The 18,953-nt window shown below is 41.2% G+C and overlaps 2 protein-coding genes and 4 non-coding genes across 23 annotated transcripts in view; 5 read left to right on the plus strand and 1 right to left on the minus strand.

Annotated features, from left to right (window-relative positions):
• C1H11orf54 (chromosome 1 C11orf54 homolog) overlaps positions 1-2,009 on the minus strand; it is a 29,543-nt gene extending 27,534 nt beyond the window's left edge. For all 4 annotated transcript variants that reach the window (XM_034758954.1, XM_034758957.1, XM_034758956.1 and 1 more), the window contains exon 1: positions 1,872-2,009. The gene's annotated coding sequence lies outside the window, so the exon portion shown is untranslated. The remainder of the gene's footprint in view (positions 1-1,871) is intronic.
• A 1,220-nt stretch (positions 2,010-3,229) lies between these two features.
• The window catches only part of TAF1D (TATA-box binding protein associated factor, RNA polymerase I subunit D), a 28,258-nt gene continuing 12,534 nt past the window's right edge, over positions 3,230-18,953 (plus strand). For 10 of the 15 annotated variants that reach the window (XM_034758961.1, XM_034758969.1, XM_034758970.1 and 7 more), the window contains exons 1-9: positions 4,965-5,227; positions 8,639-9,083; positions 9,476-9,651; positions 11,382-11,436; positions 11,816-12,175; positions 13,234-13,309; positions 13,558-13,623; positions 17,198-17,257; positions 17,668-17,748. In XM_034758961.1, the coding sequence (XP_034614852.1) occupies positions 4,965-5,227; positions 8,639-9,083; positions 9,476-9,651; positions 11,382-11,436; positions 11,816-11,977 (1,101 nt within the window). In that variant the 3' untranslated portion in view covers positions 11,978-12,175; positions 13,234-13,309; positions 13,558-13,623; positions 17,198-17,257; positions 17,668-17,748. The other 5 variants (XM_034758962.1, XM_034758960.1, XM_034758963.1 and 2 more) reach the window with 4 other exon arrangements.
• LOC117871414 lies at positions 13,365-13,437 on the plus strand. The gene has a single exon (XR_004644223.1). It is a non-coding gene; the product is annotated as a small nucleolar RNA SNORD5 (small nucleolar RNA).
• LOC117871406 lies at positions 16,453-16,578 on the plus strand. Its single transcript, XR_004644215.1, has one exon. It is a non-coding gene; the product is annotated as a small nucleolar RNA SNORA40 (small nucleolar RNA).
• Positions 17,374-17,513, plus strand: LOC117871459. Its single transcript, XR_004644253.1, has one exon. It is a non-coding gene; the product is annotated as a small nucleolar RNA SNORA8 (small nucleolar RNA).
• On the plus strand, positions 18,590-18,725 carry LOC117871461. The gene has a single exon (XR_004644255.1). It is a non-coding gene; the product is annotated as a small nucleolar RNA SNORA1 (small nucleolar RNA).

An 18,953-nucleotide genomic window follows, 5' to 3' on the forward strand; every position in this document is an offset into this window, starting at 1 on the left:
TTTTGAACCCTGTTATAGTCTTGGCCTTTACAACATCCCCTGGCAAAGAGTTCCACAGGTTGACTCTGCGCTATGTGAAAAAATACTTCCTTTAGTTTGTTTTAAACCTGCTGCCTATTAATTTAATTTGGTGACCCCTAATTATTGTGTTATGATAAGGAGTAAATAACACTTCCTTATTTACTTTCTCCACCCCAATCATGATTTTCATATCCCCCTTGATAGTCTCTTTTCCAAGCTGAAAAGTCCGAGTCTTATTAATGTCTTTTCATATGGAAGCTGTTCCATACCCTAATCATATTAGTTACCCTTTTCTGTACCATTTCCAATATATCTTTTTTTTTTTTTTTTTAGATAGAGGAACCAAATCTGCATGCAGTATACAAGATGAGGGTGTATTTTAGAGGCAATATGATATTTTTGGCCAAATTATTTATCCCTTTCCTAATTATTTCCCAACATTCTGTTAGCTTTTTTGACTGCCATTGCACATTGAGTGGATGTCCACAATGACTCCAAGATCTCTTTCTTGTGTGGTAACAGCTAATTTAGATCCCATCATTTTATATGCATAGTTGGGATTATGTTTTCCAATATGCATTACTTTGGATTTATCAACATTGAGTTTCATCTGCCATTTTGTTGCCCAGTCACCCAGTTTTGTGAGGTCCCTTTCAAAACACAAAAGCAAAGTTTTAAATGAGAACAGGAGTACTTGTGGCACCTTAGAGACTAACAAATTTATTTCCAGCATAAGCTTTCGTGGACTACAGCCCACTTCTTCGGATGCATACAGAGTGGAATAAATATTGAGGAGATATATATACACACATACAGAGAGCATAAACAGGTGGGAGTTGTCTTACCAATTCTGAGAGACCAATTAAGTAAGGGACCTGATTGGGGCCGACCTGCCCGGCAAGGACCAGGTGATCAAAACCAACACGGATGTCAAGGCGCTGACCTACTGCGACCTGCAGTACATCACCCTGCGCGGCCTGGTGGAGGTGCTGGAGCTGTACCCCGAGTACTCCAGCAAGTTCATGGCCGACATCCACCAGGACCTAATTGGTCTCTCAGAATTGGTAAGACAACTCCCACCTGTTTATGCTCTCTGTATGTGTGTATATATATCTCCTCAATATTTATTCCACTCTGTATGCAGCTGAAGAAGTGGGCTGTAGTCCACGAAAGCTTATGCTCTAATAAATTTGTTAGTCTCTAAGGTGCCACAAGTACTCCTGTTCTTTTTGCAGCTACAGACTAACACGGCTGCTACTCTGAAACCTTTCAAATGAGAATTACTCAGTTCTGAAAGTGAGTGGATAGGTGAATAAACATGCCCAGACAATAAGGTTAATGACTCATATGATGTACACCCGATATAATGCTGTCCTTGGGAGCCAAAAAATCTTACCGCGTTATAGGTGAAACCGGGGTAGAGGTGTACTTACTCTGTTCACTTTATATTAACATCTGTGGTCTCCTGGTTCCATTACATCCTCTGCTAATAGGCCTACTGTGGCACGCCTACTTCCCAGAAATAACAAACCCTTAGTAACAATCACAGCCTCACACACGCTCTTTCAAACCTTTGCCAAGAGGGGAGCTCCCGTTATAGGGACAAGGTTGTGAAGCAGGATGTAGGAAGAGGAGCGGCGCATTAGCAAGGCTTTTCCTGTAGTACAACCACTAACGATGTCACTTCCCTACACTAGCCTTGCCCTTTCCCCTAAATCCACGGCTTTCGGACACACACAGCACCCTTGGCCCAGCGGGTGTAAGGAATCGCCCAGCACGGGGTACCTGTGCCACCGTAGCCAGCGCGTAGGGTGATCAGCTGTGTGTTCAGCAGCCGCTATTCTACTTACTAGAGTACCGCTGGGGAGGGGCTTTGCTGGCCCGCAGCTGGGCTCCGTCTGCGCAAGCGCACCAGTCTCCCGTGCCTCTGCTGCTGCCACCACCCTTACAACGCTAGGGAGAGAGGGGCAGGGACCCTCAGTGCCTCTCCCAAGATGGCGCTCGCGGACAGCCCCCCCCTCTACTCCCTTCTTCCCATCAGGCCAGCCAGCTATCGCGAGAGCAAGTGCGCTATTTAAGAAGCCACACAGCCGTTGAGTAGCCCTTGTCTTGGCCTCCCAGAGAGCGTGGCGAGGAGAGAGGGTGAGTCGTGTGGGGGCCGCTTGCGCTATCCGGTGCCATCCGCGGCGCTGGGCCCCTGGGCTGGGCGGGGACCCTCAGGGGGAGGCTGGGGAGGATCCGGGGCTTTGTTGCGATTAGCTGCGGCAAGTGATGGGGGTCTCAATGCAGCCCCGCTCCCCTCTAAGGGCTGGGGGGCCTGGCCGGTCTCTATGGCCTTGTCCTTCCCTGCCCCAGGGCCGGCGCCCCCCATTGGCTCGGCAGCATCATGGGCTAATGGTACGGCCCGCTCCCTTGCTAATGGTACGGCTCACCCCTTGAGAGAGGCTTCCCCTCCCCCGGCGAGGTGCCTTGGAGCTAGTGCAACCTAGAGAACGGCCCGGCCCTGCCGAGTGACCAGAGCATGGGGCAGGGGCGGGTGTCGGGTTCCTCCGTTCCCTGCTCTGCCTTGGGCTCGCTGTAACGTGGGGCAAGTCCTTCATCCGGCTGTACCTGCTTGACTGACTCAGGTGTAAAATGCTTCGGACAGCATGTGGGTGTAATTAGTACTGTGTGTACGGTGAGAGCCTGGCTGGCTGCACTGTGCTGTAGAAGTGGGGAGAAGGATAGAAATAGACAGCAGCAGGTTTTTAGGAGTGTCTTTTTTTAATCAAAAAGAACAGGAGTACTTGTGGCACCTTAGAGACTAACAAATTTATTAGAGCATAAGCTTTCGTGGGCTACAACCCACTTGTAGCCCACAAAAGCTTATGCTCTAATAAATTTGTTAGTCTCTAAGGTGCCACAAGTACTCCTGTTCTTTTTGAGGATACAGACTAACACGGCTGCTACTCTGAAACTTTTTTTAATCAATTTGTGGGAGGAAACACAAACCTTGTTACAGCAACACCAGGGTTTTGGGGAAAATTTAGGGTGACCAGACAGCAAGTGTGAAAAATTGGGACAGGGTTGGGGGTAATAGGAGCCTATATAAGAAAAAGATCCCAAAATCAGGACTGTCCCTGTAAAATTAGGACATCTGGTACCCTAGGAAAACTCCTTTAAAATGTTCAATTTTTAACCCTAATTATTATTCTCCGTCAGGAGAGGTGGTGGTGCTGCTGCAGCAGGATCAGGCCTTGCCAAGCTAGGGTAGGGAGAAAAGTGGTGTTGTGGAACTGCATGAAAGTCTTGTTTCTGCATATTTGTATACACATAAGTTTGAAAGCATCATAGTTAAGCAGCTGGTGTGCTGTGACTACCCATTATTTGTTACCTTGTGACCCCTAAACTGTACTATCTCCCTTCCCAACTTGTTCATGTAGTAGCAAACACTGCCAGTATTAAACTTTAGTATGTTACAAATTATCTGAGCTATCACAAGTGAAAGTTAAAAGAACCTTCACAGAAGAAAAAGCACCTTTTGACCTTAACTGATATGATGTTTACTTTTCTTGTACAGATCACCTATCTACTATTGTATCTTGGCAGGGAAAAGTCTTAAGACTTAATACAATTCCTTAAATGTCTTAAACTAGCCAAAGCAGATCCTACATCACCTTTCCCCTTTATCTGCAGGGATTGCAAACTCATGTTTGGCTCCCCCTTTGACATCACAACCCTGCACTCCTAACATTCTTTATTTCAATAGTTAGCAGTTAACACCAGATGCTGAAGGCTGGCACACTTTGCTAGTGTCAACTGCTGATGTTAGCCTGAGATCTGTACGTGTGCCAACGTTCACGACTACTTATCTAGCTTATTGGGTTAAACTGTAGGAGTTTGCTCTAGTGGGGATGGGGTTTTCCAGTATGCCTGGTGGAGGGAAAGAGTGAACAAATCAATGGGATGTGTGTACCCCATATGCCATCAGGTGCTTTGGAAAACCCAACTCTTGAATTTTAATCCCTGCTTTCAATACACCTTGTCCATTATTTTGGGTATGTCTCATCTCTGCCTCAGTTTTTTTCATCCATAAGACAAGAATACTTTCCTACATCAGTGTTGTGAGACTGATTGGATGTTTGCAAAGCACTCTTTTGGACACAACTAAATATTGTTAAAAGTGCACACTTTTTTAAACATTACAACTGTTTTTGAAATATCACTGGGCAATATAATAGGTGATTATCTGCAAAGACTTTTATTTACTGCTCCAAAAAGCCTGAATGCTCAATATTGGGGCAGGAAGGATGTTTTATACTACACCCTGAAGATTTTTAATAAAAAATATTTGTTGGACAAAGTCTTAAAACTGAGGTATTTGTAGTAATTTTGCAGAATCCTAAAGGATGGGTTATGTCCACCTTCTTATCTTCATGCTAATGTTTTTCAGACTACTTGTCACTGCATACACTATGCATGTTATTTGGCTGTGGGTGAAGAAAATGAGTGCCATACCCTACACAGCTGAAAGTTGATGGTTATTCTGAACTCTAATACAAAGTAGTTTGACATTAATAGAAGAAAAGATACTGATCAAGCCTTTTGGATGGGCCTGTTTTTCCTCAGTCTCTCAAAATAGTTAAGGCAGTGGTTCTCAACTGATTACACATTGTGGGCTGCATATGTGGCCTGCAGTGTATTACCTGAGCTGTGGGGACTGACTGGGCAGGGCAGCCTGGACCCCTGCAGTGCTGGGTTGGCTGGCTGCTCACTCTGTCTTGTCTGCATGAGGCCAGCTGGGAACCTGGAGGGGCCTGGCACATGGGCCTGCCTTGTGCTAATTGGGCCATGGGTTGAGAACTGCTGACTTAAGGTAACCTAATTGTAACCAAAAAAAACCAACCCTGGTGATTGATCTTTTATTGAATATTTTTTATTTTAGAACAAATTGAAAGATCAGAATGACTGATACTGATGAAGCCAAGACTTCAGCTTTTGACCACTTTGAAGATTCCCAAGATCTAATATATACGCTGCAAGAACAGTCTAATGTGCATGAACATGTAGCTGCAAGGAGTTCATGTTTAGGCTCTGCACAGAAAGATTCTGTATGTGAAAAATCTTCACAGGAATCCTACATCAGTGGTAGATCTTCCAAATATTTCACCTACTTGACCACCACTGTTCCAACCAATGCTCTGCTGGATGACAGCGGTTCAGAGATGTGAGTTCTCTCTTCCCTTCCTCTCCCCCACCCCCCAAAAAAGCTACATATCTGGTAAAACCGACTGAATGCCCTAAATCTCTTAAGATACTGGATCCAGTTGTATGAGATCTTGGTTGAAAACAAACAATTCATACTACTGACTTCTATTTAGGATGATGTACTTGGGTTGGTGCATATGCAGTACAGTAAAACCTCAGTTACAAACTGACCATTGGACCACAAACCTCATTTGGAACCAGAATTACACAATCTGTTATCAGCGGAGACAAAAAACAGACCGTAAAATACTGTTAAATGTAAACTACTAAAAAAAGAAGGCAGCATTTTTCTTCTACATAGTCAAGTTTCAAAGCTGCATTAAGTCAATGTTCAGTTGTAAATTTTTGAAGGAACAACTTCAAAACAACTGTTTGGAGTTAAAAACATTTCAGAGTTACGAACAACCTCTATTCCCAAGGTGTTGGTAACTGTGAGGTTCTACTGTTCGTTTGAGTGATTTTTGTGGGGAGGGCGGTTTCTTCGTTAGCTCCCCACATGTTAGACAAGTATTTTCCAAACACAGGAAGGCAGACCTTGCCCCAAAGAGCATACAGTCTAAATATCTATGTAAATAGTTATCTAGGATACCCTAGAACTCCTAACCCATGTCATATATACTTTGGCTTGAAAGACTTCATATCTCTACCAGCCACAATTCTTTTTCTTCACTCCCTTCCAGTTTTGCTTTTTTGGGGGCCAAATTTTTTTATTTAAACAAACCATATGGCGATGGGGGTACCAGGAATTAAGTCTTCATTCGCCTACATTTTAAGCTGGCTTTTATGATTTATTAAATATCATTAGCCTTTGAATTACCTTTTTGATTAGGCAACATTATTAAGGCTCTAGGACTAAAATTCCATCTGGCTTTTTTCAATTTGGTATACAATTTTTTAAAGGCTTGCAAATACCTTGTAATCTTACTTTTAAACTTTCCAATAACAATCCAGTGCCTGTACTTGAGTAACAAGGAAGTGACTTTCAGTTCCAGTAGTCAGTTCCTCTGTAGTTCCTTTCATCCAGAGTCTTCCATAAACAGTGGGTCTGATTCTGTCACCCTGTATCTTGTGTAGGCAATCCTAGTGCAAAAGTGAGAGTAAAACTTTGCATTTGGTAGCACTTGTCATTGTGCAGATTAACTACACAAGGTTCTGGGTAAGCATTCAGCAAAGAAATCTGTTATAAGCTTGTGAGATAGAGAAGTGTGGCTGTTCTCCAGCTGGGTTAAGTGAAGAACAGGATGGCTTACCCAAGGTCAGTCACTGGCAAAGCTGCGAGTACGGAGCATAACCCAGGAGCCTGGGCTACCAGCTTCTTCCAAACCACTATTCAAAGGATTATTTCAAAGTAACTTTACAGTGGGCTTTTACTACTGAACAAAATTGTGTGTAATCCGGTTAAACCAATTTTAACAGTTACAGAAATGAAGGTGCCCTAGTATCATAGCCTTTCTCTGCAGGGTGGTAGCAACCAACAAAAAGCTAAGGAGAGCCATTATATGGACTTTTTAAGGTACAAGCAGAAGCTTGATTGTGGCAAGAAGCCTTGCCTTATAAACTCTTAGAATGCGGTGAAGAGGTTCTCAAACCAAATTGCAGTGTACCTTGAAGGAGGTAAGTGTGCACCTGGGGAGGAGCTAGCCCTCCAACTGCATCTCCCCCTTTTGCACACTCTAACATTCACTAGTGGCTTGGTGCAGCAGTGCTGAAACCTTACTGGGGAAAGGGTTGTGCACTTGCTGATGGAGCAGGCAGGGGCTGCCTCCCCACTGCTTCCATAGTACATGCCGCCCCCAGCAGCATCTTTCCCCTTTCATTCCTGCACAGCTCCCTTTAGATTGGACCAAAGCACACACTCCACTTGTGGAACAGACTCCTGGCAGCTGTAATGCCCCTCCCCCACAGAGGGGCTGCAGAAATTAGCCTGGAGCAGTTGTCCTGCTCAGCCATGCACACTGTGTCCCTTGCTATGGGCCAGAATTACACCAGCCCCTCTCCAGTTGCATGGCCATTGCCTGAACTCCGGCAGCATGTATATGGTGGGGAGGCGCGCCAACATGCGCTGCCCACTGGAAGGGAAAGGGGCACACACCTCCTCCAGCTTGGCATTCAGTTGCACCCTGACCCCAACAGTGCCCCTATGCATATGCACAAAGTGACCTTCCCCACACATAGTACTTTCTTGCTTGTGTAAAACACCTGCCAGCCCCTCACATCTCCGTCCATTGTGGTATATAGGTATCCTATACAAAAAATAAGAGAACCAAATTTCCTCCATCGGACATACTCTTTGCTGTGGGCCTTGGAACTAGATTGGGACCAACTCATTTCAAGCAGGTCACAAAAGCGGGCTCTTGAGCTCTGCAGGAGCTCTTGATGCTGCCTTCCTCCCTGGGAACAGCTTGTTTGCCAATGCTAAGGAGGAGGTGATGTGGGGTCCCTGAAGCTGGTCAGGGGGTGGGGGCCTGCTCCCTGCCTATGCACCTCTAGGGAGGTGCAGTTGGTTCTTCCCTCCCCGCTTAAGATGGCTCACTATGACAACATTTGAGAACCTTTGCTAGATTGGCTTTCATTTCAAGCTGACACCTGTTACAGCAAGTTGCCATGCAATTTCCAATCCATATGAAGTCAAACTGGTACTAAACAGACTTTCCAAGGAAGGATAGTAGTCTTGTGGTTAAAGCATGGGTATGGAAAGTAAGTGTGTTTTGTGGCTGTCAGATTTCCTATGTGACCATAGCCAAGTTGTGAACCCACTCTACAATGCCTCAATAGGTTTTTCCATCTGTAATATATTTCCCTGCCTCAGTGGCATGAAGGCTTAATTCATACCTATAAAGCTGTATGAATAAAGCTTTGAAATCTCTGAAATTCTCTGTATTCATACAAAGAATATGAACATGAGTGGCCATAGTGGGCCAGACCAATGGTCCATCTAGCCCAGTGGCTGTTCCCAGATGCTTCAGAGGGAATGAACAGAACAGGATGACAATTGAAAGGTCTATCCTGTTGTCCAGTCCCAGCTTCTATTCTCAAAAGGGTAGTAGGTAAAACTTCAAATATTTAGAACAAGTGATTTTTTTAATAAAGAATCTTGCGTAGCTTGTAGCCAGCCTTCTACTTAACTCCCTTGTGGCTTCACCTGAAATTAAGATGCATGTTTACTGATCTAGTGCATTAGGTATCTAAGGGCCATACTTAGTCAAATTTTTTTAATAGTAATCACCATAAACACCTAATCACTCCAAAGCTACTAGAGAAGATAATTTTGTTTGATACTAGGAGAGTTCTTTGTAGTCAGTGTGTAATTTATCAGAAACATCAACTGTGCTTTCAAAAAAGTTAACCATTTACTCTTTTTTGTTATCAGTGACCTTTCTGATTCTACTAGCAGCTTGATCCAACACGAGTGTAACATTACACCGGCAGCTCGAAGTTCAACAAGGCACTTGGCAAACTCTCCAGCAAATACATTAGACAGAGACACTTCATCTGACTCCTCTCTGGACCCTGGGTCTCCATTTAAGTTGGCTAAATCCCCAGGGCTGTCTAGATCCGCACTCAATTTGAAAGCCAGTTTTGACTATCACTTGAGGAGGAAGTATAGGAGACAAGCACATCAAAGATGTAAGGAGAAACCAAAAGAGAGAAAAAAGAGGTACAAGAGCACAGGAAAACCTAGAGGGAGACCGCGGCTAACTGCTCCACAAGAAGAGCAGAAAAAAAGACTTCTAGACAGAGGTTTTCAGTTTTCTTTTGTGGAAAAAGAATATGGAAAGAAACATATCCCCATGAAAATGATTTTTGAATATGAGGTGAGGTTTTGTCTTTTTTTTTTTTTTTTTATTAGAGTGGTTTCTAGAGGCAGAACAAACTTCAGTCTTTGCAAACAAACAAGTTGCCAAAAGGTAACTATTGTGCTTCTGCACTTAAGAACCAATGACTAATTTGGTCAGAGTACAGTGAATTAAATTCACACTTTCAGTACAACATTATAGATGAGATTGTATGCAGATTACTTGACAGCATAATTTATCAGTTAGTACTAAATCCTTGAAACTGATTTGCTGTATAGCACACTTTAAATATATGCTGAAGGGTCTATCTTTGGTATTAGAAGTTAGAAATAAACAGATGTAGTCTGTCTTAATAATGGCATTGATTTTCAAGGTCTTGGATAACGTAACAAGAAATCTGTTTTTCTTAGCAAGCAGCTTTAAAAGGATATTTCCAATACATTAAGATGCTCAAATATGAAGAACATCTCAAAAAGGCTTTAAAAAACCTGAATGCTAGTGAGGATTTAGAAAATGAATGTATGGCGATGCGGAAACACAAATACATAGATGACGAAGGACCCATTTCTCCTATCGAGGAGACAGAGTAAGTTCACACTTATTATTATTTTTCTTTTAAATTTGTAACACCTTCCATCTATTTCCTTAACTGGCATTGAAGTTATGATGAATGCTATCTGTGTACTACATAATCATTAGGGAAACTTATCCTTGCAATATCCCTGAGGCAGGGGAGTAAATCCCCATACCGATCAGGAACTGAGGAATCAGTGAATTAGTTTCTCACGGTCACATAGAAAGCTTGTGGCTGAGCTGCGCGTTCAACTCAGATCATCTAAGTCTCACTGCAGTGTGAGACCATCATCCACTGTGTGCATGTTTCTATGAGACTTGATCTATGAATTTTCAACTCTGGTAATTTAAATTTAATTGAGTTTAAATCTGGATTGGGAATTACTAAAAGTAATTGTTTTGAGAAACTGTTCACACCTTAATTTCATGCAGTATCACTTTGTGTGGGAGGCCATAAGATCCAACCCCAGTTTAAAAAAAACAAACGCACGCCTTGGTATCTTGTGGCATAGGGATTGGATTGGGAGTTCGTGGAGTGCAACCTGTCAAGTCTGAGGACTGTCTTTTTTTTTTTTTTTTTTTTTTTTTTTCCCCTTGCATTTTATGTTTGATTCAGTGAACAAAGTGGAATGGGAAATAGTCAACTTAAAATCATTCTTGTCTGAAATTTGTCTACACTTATTGCAAATAATAGCTGAGCTTTCTATAGCTGAAAGATCAGAGACTTAGTCTTTCTAATGCATAGTCAGTTAAACTATTATGTAAAGTTTTGCTGTTCTCATATGTGGTCAGTCATTTTCCCCCCATTTACATGGGTGTTTCACACAGCCATGAGGGGAAGATGTAAAACCATAACAATTAGCAAGGATGCTTGGGGATCAATAATCAAATCTATTCCTAACTCTTCTCAAACTGAGTGTTTCAAGTTGGCATGTTCCTTTAAGTGTCAAGGTAACTTACAATAGCTGAAGATTGGAAAAACTTCTTCATAAGAATAAGAACCCAATCCTCTGCCCTTGATGACAGTGATGGTGTGACTGACTGACGGAGACCTAATTTTGTGAATAAAGGCTGCAGGATTTGCCTTGGTCTCCAATATGTACAAGTATAAACTCTGTAATGGTTGTGGCTCTGACTAAATTTTCAGAGAATTCACTTTAGAGAAGTGGAAAGCTGAAGAGTGGAAAACTTTTTGCAGACTGACTACCCTGCTCAAAATAAGGAGAACCAGAGAGCAATCAGACTATGCATGTTATAGATTCTTGGGTAAAGGTTACAACTACCCCTTGCACATGTTGCTCAGCTGTGGTTCACTCACAGATGTAATATCAGGCAAACCTAATCCCCCTACCTCTTTTGGCCCATGTTTGACTGTAACAGCAGTGCTATTTAGCTTTCTCTGCTCTACCCTAATACAGACCTGTCCTCTTAATCTCCTCAGTATGCCAGTTGGCTTTTCTTCATGGTTGCCCTGTCCACTCTCTCATATCTACTCTGAAGGCCTTCTCTCTATCTCTTTGCAATATCATTGAAAGCTTGTCCTACCTAATTTCTGATTGTCTTGGGAGATGTCATTTGAGATCAGACTTTTGCAGGAGTGGCCTCCTCATGTAGGTGCAAGTAGTAGCATTGAAGCCAAGAGAAACTCAACTTTTTGTGGGGGTAAAAGGCAAAGACCACTTGTAGTCTTCGTATTTTGTGCTATTACATAAACCTAACCAAACTCTACCATTTTTATTTCAGTGGAGATGACCACAACTTGGATCCTGATCAAGAAGAACTTGGTGCCACAATAGTTGTGAGTAAACCTGAGTTAACTTCACTCCCCAGTGTAGCATTTTGAAGCAAATTAACCAAAAGAACAATCAAGCAAAATTAAAATATTTTTGGATTAAATATTTGTTCCTGGAATTAGACTGTATCTGTGGACTATTATGCCATCTCTGACCCTGCTTCTTTTTATTAAAAAAAAAAAAATTGAAAATTCATGGTTCTGACTTGTTTGCCACCCCAAACAATCCTAAATTGAGGAATACAGTTCTGAGAATTACTCATGGGTAGTTCTTGGGAAATATTGTTCTGCATCTCCCAAAATTATTGGCAAAATCCCACTTCAAATCTTGTCTTTTTATAATTGGCTCTTATTCTGATCAGGTTTATATCTTCTGTTGACTTAGGAGAACAGCTGTTTCATATTAAGCAGCAAACTTCCAAGCAAGAAAAAATCAAAGACAAAAGCAAAGCATGCAAAACTGATCAGGGAAGATGAAATGGAGGAAGAACATGCTGCTGATGGGCCTGGGCCTGTACAGGAGATACTACACAGATCAGAAAACTAGTACATCATGGAATCCCATAAATGCTGATTGCTGTAACCCTGACTCTGAGCATATATCTTCATATGCTGCTCCACTTGGCAACAAAACAGTTTTTGTTTGAAGTGACTATGTTCAGCATTCAACTTAAACTTTCAGTTATTGCAAGTGATTAATCTAGCATCGGCTAGGTTGTAAATGTATAACTTCAGTTTCCTTTGGGTGAGTGTATGATTTGTTTGGCAGTGTCTAGAGATAAAATTGTAAATGTTGCAATAAAAATAGAGTAGTAAAGGAGCTGCTCTTATAAAGCTTTGAGGTTTTAATTTGCTCAGTACTATTTGTGGAAAAGGAAGGTAAAATATCAAATTAACTTACCTAACTTGGTTCAGAGGTTAACATTGCCTTCTGTCACCCTAACCTTAGTTTAAAAAGATCATGTCTGAACAGTCTTCTGCCTCCATAGAAAATAGTAATATAAATTGAAAAGTGAGATTGAAACTTAATGCATATATTCCATACAGCATGTCACTTTCAAAAGCACTCCATTCTTTTGTTTTTTGTCTAACTTGGACAAACTTAAAATTCTGTGCTGATAATAAAATGACTCTTTTGCAACCCACAACTGATAACCGTATGAGTTGTGCTACTTGTAAGCATGGACAGTAATTGGAGCACATATATTAATGGTGGTAGAAATGCTGAGTAGAGAATATTATACCTTTTTTCTTTCATTTCTTCTTTATGAAGTCTCAATCTATCATCCCACAATCCATTCAAATTCTAGTGCTAAATGACCCCAAACGTCTTATCTAAAAAAAATAAATACATAAGACTTCCTCAGTACTGGTGAATCTACCAAAAATGTGTGAATAAGGGTTTTAGCAGTTAAAGCGCATATAGGACATAATTATTAAGTTGTTATAGTGGTATTCAGGGGCCCCAATCTGGAGTGAGATTGTACAAATAAAATCCCAAATGAGGACATGGTGAGATATTGACAATAATAGAACACAAGCTTGTATAGTTTAGCTATGGGTACAGTTTGTAGGCTTCATATCTGTGCTTCTTAAATAATCTCATGTTGAATCATTTCAGTTGTGGTAGGAACTTCCCTGCTGGTTTGTGGTATTCAAAATAACCATTTGTGACTTTGCTTTTATCTACTGAATTAGCTATGTAGAATAAAACTGCAAGACAGATTTTTTTTTTTTTTTTAGACTGTAGTATCAAACTATCTCTAATGCTGGTCTGAGATAGCTGCTTAACTTTTTTTTTAGGCATGAACGTGACAAACATCCCTTCAGCGTAGTTTGAAAAAATTCATGCTGGATCTGGGAATGGAGTTGTTGCTGGGTAAGGTATTGCAGGTGCCATATATAGTACTTGATCCACCTGACTTCACATTGCAGTTCACATGATGAATTTCTCTGTTCAACTGCTGGGTGATTCACAAATGAACTAAATTCTAATTCTGAACAGAACTGATTAAATATTCCATGAAAAACCACTTATAACAAATCTAGTATTGGTTAGAGAAATATTAATCTTTAATGTTGAAAACATGAGACTTCATCTGGCTCTTTTCTATCTCTGCATTTTAGTTCAATTCTCCTTTTTTGGAGAGAGAGAGAAAAAGGAACCATTTTAGTTTATTGCTACTGCAAGAGGTAAGTTGCTTTTTTGTATTCCTTTTCATGATTTTCTTTCAATAAATTGAAATAAACTGTCTGGCTCTTTGAAAAGATACAAAGCGCATGTATTCTAATCTTGCTCGCTTGATACTTAATTTGGTAGAAGGAGTTTGAGTACTGGAAACAGATGAAATGACTTGGCTAAAATTAGTCTGAGATGGGATTAGAACTCGGAACTCTTGATTACAGTAGTGGTCAGACAGTTACATGCAGCTACTCTTACACTCGGAAAGCAATATACTACACTAACTTGGCATCTGGAGTTAGTTCTCATGCTGCTGTGCTTGTTCAACCTGATACCTTGCTTTCTCAGCTTAAGATTTCTTGTCAACTTACTATCTTCTAAAATCTTTTTTGTCCTCCTGTTCTTTTCCCTCAGACTAATATTAGCTTATGCCCTACATTCAGTGTTGACTTCTAATTACATGTAGGATATAATTCTGCCCCTGTGCAGGTGTCTTGCTGACTGTAATATCAGTATTCAAGTGCTTGTGAAGGCTTATTTGGTCCACAATACTCCTGGGGGAATTCTGCCCCAAATTAAAAATTCTGTGCATAATATTGTAAAATTCTGCAGTTTTTTTGTCAAAACACTAATCATGCCAGTTTCAATTATTTTGGTAATTTATTTCAAAATATCAATCAGCAACTGTCTGTTAACAGTAGACCTACATTCCCCCAGGAGTAGAGTATTAAGGAAACACCTATGACAACCCAGTTCTGGTTTCTCTTCTTGCCCCCCCAGCACAGTAGTGAGGCCAGATACCCACACCCTATCGCCCCAGAGTCCACATGCTGGGCATCCCAGAGTGAGAAACAGACTGATGCTAGTTCCCAGACATTTGTGGAGATTCCTGTATGCCACCACCTTCTTTCAGGGCATGTTGAGAACTGCAGTTGCCAGGAACCCTCTAGCTCCCCCCTCTCCCTCCAGCAGTGTCTTCCACTTGCAAGCTGTACTCTGGGTCCAACAGCCCCTCGTGGTGGCCAGCAGCTTTGCAGTCCATTTCTGTGGAGAAGAAAAATTCTGTGCAAAACATTTTTTTGTGCAAATTCTGCATGCACAGTGGTGCAGAATTCCCTCAGGAGTAACATAATGCCATGTTATGGAAATGGGAAGCAGATATAATAGTGGGGCAGTGCCACTGTGAAGTTAGTCATGACATTTGTTCTAATGACCTAAATTTCACATGCTTAGTTGGATTTCTCTTAAAGCTGGTGTGCTTCAGGAGGATGCAGAGTAGGGTTAGTGACCTGAATTTGCAGGCATTTGAGCCAGGGGTTCTGGAGAGAAACCCTAAGGAAAAAAATAGCCCCTTAAAGAAATGTAGGAGGGCTTTTGCCTATAGATAGAGTAAACTATAGATGTGATGTGGGTCAAAATATTCTCAATCTGAGTTTTACCCAAGATAATATATTGCACCCACTAAATCTTGGGGAACCCAAATTGAGAACAGTATTTAAGAATATGAATTCCTTCAGTTTGTGTACTGTTAAACTGAGAGGGGCAGACTAGAAGAATCCATAAACCTTTTGATTGCTTTGGGCATAAAGCTTATGCCCAAATAAATCCCTTAGTCTTTAAGGTGCCACCAGACTCCTTGTTTTTGTGGATACAGACTAACACTGCTGCCCCCTGATACTTTTGCTGTGAGCTTACCTTCAGTAAATAGGATAAGTTCATCACAAGTCCCCACTTCAGCCACTCACTTCAAAACTTCTTTTGTCTTAAGTTTACAAATTGTGGCAAATTTGTAAGTCAGAGGTGACAGTTTGATTTTTATAATCAAAATATTTGTGGGTGGAGGGGGCTAGAAAAGTGAGTGCTTCCTGGGAGGGTTATACAGGCAGGGGGAGGAAGAGGGGTTTGGGGCAGCAGTGAGGTGAGGGGGGATAAATGGAGAGGGGGAGCACAGGTGGAGGAGGCATGGCACCCCAACCCTCTGCATCCCCTAACAGTGCATGTCCTGTTCCAAAACTACTCCCAAATCACATTTTCCTGTCTAAAAAAAATCTAAAATTAAATACCAAAACTGTTAACACAGAGTGGTGGTATGTTGTCCCCTGCAGAACGTTGTGCTGATTAACTTCTGAAACTGATCAAACTTCTGAAAACCAGGAAATGCACAGTTAAGGTGTTTTCGTGCATCCCTAACGCTGCCCTCTTTCAGCAATGCCCCAATATGCCTCATTAAAACACCTATTCTGACAACCCCGCAGTTGTTGAATTATTGCATGGGCAACTATAGCTGCATTTCTTGGTTTTTCAGAAGTTTTGAGCTTTTTGCTCAACTCACTGTTCTGCATGGGGATGACTGCCACCAAGCAACCCTAACTCTGTGCTAATGTAGGGTACGTCTTCACTTACCGGAGGGTCCGGCGGCAGGCAATCTATGTTCTGGGATCGATTTATTGCGTCTGGTTAAGACGCGATAAATCGATCCCGGAAGTGCTCGCTGTCGACGCCAGTACTCCAGCTCGCCGAGAGGAGTACGCAGCATCGACAGGGGAGCCTTCGTGCCGCGTCTGGACCCGCGGTAAGTTCGGACTAAGGTACTTCGAATTCAGCTACGTTATTAATGTAGCTGAATTTGTGTACCTTAGTCCGAAGTGGGGGCTTAGTGGGGACCAGGCCGTAGTCTCTTGCTATTAAATTGGAAATGTAGGTTTGTAGCTGAAGTAAATACTACCAAATATATAACCAACTACTTATTAGAACCAGCTGCATTTGAACAGTGCATAAATATTCTACTCTCAATTAAAGTGAGAAGTCCCATGGACAGTGTTTAAAAAGTTTGTTTTCCCAGCACATCTCCAGGTTTTGTATTTTGCAGTGGACAAAATCTTGGAGTAAGTGCTAAGAATAAACCCTTCTCTTGCAACCCACAACTCATCAATATATGAGCTGTGTTACTTTTCAGAAGGGACAATCTTTGAATGTGCTTCCAGTAGAACAGAATTTCTATGAGCACTGGAGAACTCCAATCTCTGCTTGCATCAAGTTCAGTCTCTAAAATGGATAATATAAATATTCAGTGTTTGCGCTTAGTCCCAGTTACACTGACTTTGTTTTAGGCTCTCCTACTGTAAATTCTGAGGAGACATGTAGTTGCTCAAATACCATAAATGTCTATAGTCAGCCAATTTGTTGAATTGATAATTCCATAGTCTTGCCTGTTGGCCTTTCTCTTATGTCAGTCTGTTTCCTTTAGCAGCTGGACCATGGGAACTTTTTTCCTGCTAGAAAAGGCATAGTATCTACCATTTCAAGGGGAACTGAATACTACATCAGTTCTGAGTAGGTTGGCCAGCCAATCTATTTCTAGGCGCCCCTCAAATGCAGTTTTAAACAAGTGACTGGCATTTGTTAACCTACCAGTAAGAGAGAAATAATGGCAAAATATATAAACTCTTACATTAGGTGAGCCAATATTGAATATTTGTGTTGATTTCAAAAATAAACAAATTCATGCTTGACTAATGTAAGCTGTGCTGAACAGAACAATGGTAACTTCTAGAAAAGTTTTGTTTTTGTTTTTTTCCATTTTAGTTTCTGGAACTTCCAAAATACACTGAAATCAAGATGGAAATACGTAGTTGGTTGAAAAGGGTAAGCTGTGATGCATTCATATTAAATTACTGCATTCGAGTATACTAATTTTCTTTAGGGAAATTAAAATTTTGAATGCATGGCTTTTTGGAGAAAGTAGTTACCAAGTGAACTGTTGCACTGTTTTGGTATCTGCATCCAGCAGTATTCTCCTGATGGGGTGTTCAAAAAACAGTGCCACAGTAATCCAGCATCTGGCATCGTTGGTTTTCATGCTGTTATGCTTGTTAAACCTGGTATATCTGTTGGAACATGTAGGTTTAATTAAATTGTAGGTGGTCTTATTCAGAAGCTGGTGAAATAATGTTGCCATTGAAATATTGTGGAAGTGCCAATACAGTATTTTATAAATCACTTACATTTTTCTACTATGAATTTTGCATCAGAATATCTTTTTTTTTTTTTTAAAGCATTTCCTATGGCATTCTGACTGTAGAGACACACTACCTGACTGCAGTCACTGTCAGGAAGATCATCTTCATACCAAGATGGTATGTACAGAAGAAATGTACATATTTGTAATCGTGAAGGAAACTAAGAAAAATAACTAGTGTCAAGGTAGGGATAGGTCAGTTGAAGGTCCTGCTCAAGCCTTAAACTGGATGCTGCATTTTTTTGTTTAAAGCAGAAGTAAACCCTTATTTTGAAAAGAGACATTATCTTTTTTACTATAAAGCCACTATGAGAAGAGCTGGAAGCCCTCCCACAAGTTTCACTTAAGTGTCATCTAATGACCTTTTCCTACATCTTTCCATATGCTATGTATTTCTGCAAACTTGGGTGCTGGTTCCACTGAAGATCCTGGTATCCCGTGCCCTAAAATGACTTCTCGCAGACCTGAGCCAATTTGAGCAAGCTGCAGGCTCTGAGGTTGACAACTAATTTTGAAGCTTTTAAAATGTCCCTTTTTCCTCTATCTGGATCATTCAACACATTACGTTACTTCAATTTTTGTCAAGGTACTTGCAGTTCATCTTAATCTTTTTTACTTCTGGCCTGCAGTAATTTGGCCCTGTCTACTTGGGTAAAAAATGTTGGTTTTTAAAGTTTTTATTAAAAACCTTCCTTTATCATCTGTGTAGACCCATTTGAACTAGTTGCCTCCTAGTGTACAGTATGACCAGCTCAAACAAATTCAAAGGTGGTGAACTTTCTGCAGAGGTGACAAGGTTACACATCTTTCTTGTACAGACAGAGCCTTTTAAAGCTAAATCTAATAGGGGAAGAAAGCCAGTAGTGTACAGACTACTAATTTAGGTGAATAGTTTGGTTTTTTTGGTAATATAGTTGACTATCTTCTTTAAAAAGATGAATTTGATAGTTGGGTGAAACTGCCTCGTTACACACCAAGAATAGGCACAATTAACGGTGTGTGTCTGAATTGAGCAACGTGGCTACAGAAGTAACAGGTTGTGCTTCCATCACTGTAAAATGAATTACAGTGGTGACAATGAGACCTGTAACAAACTTGTCTTAAAATGATTTTGAACTTTTTGTCCAGATAGAAGGGTAAATTCAAACATAGGTTCTGAAAAGTGGTCCACTCTATTGAGATTATCATAAAATATCACCTGCTTCAGTTTATTCTGACACTTGGGTTTTTGTCTGCTAGGCCAACAGTTCTCAACCAGGGGGCCATGACTCCCAGTTTCAGCAGGCTGCAGGGCCCCACAGCTGAAGCAGAAGCCCTTCAATC

The sequence above is a fragment of the Trachemys scripta genome, chromosome 1, assembly GCF_013100865.1.
Source record: "Trachemys scripta elegans isolate TJP31775 chromosome 1, CAS_Tse_1.0, whole genome shotgun sequence".
Lineage (NCBI taxonomy): Eukaryota > Metazoa > Chordata > Testudines > Emydidae > Trachemys > Trachemys scripta.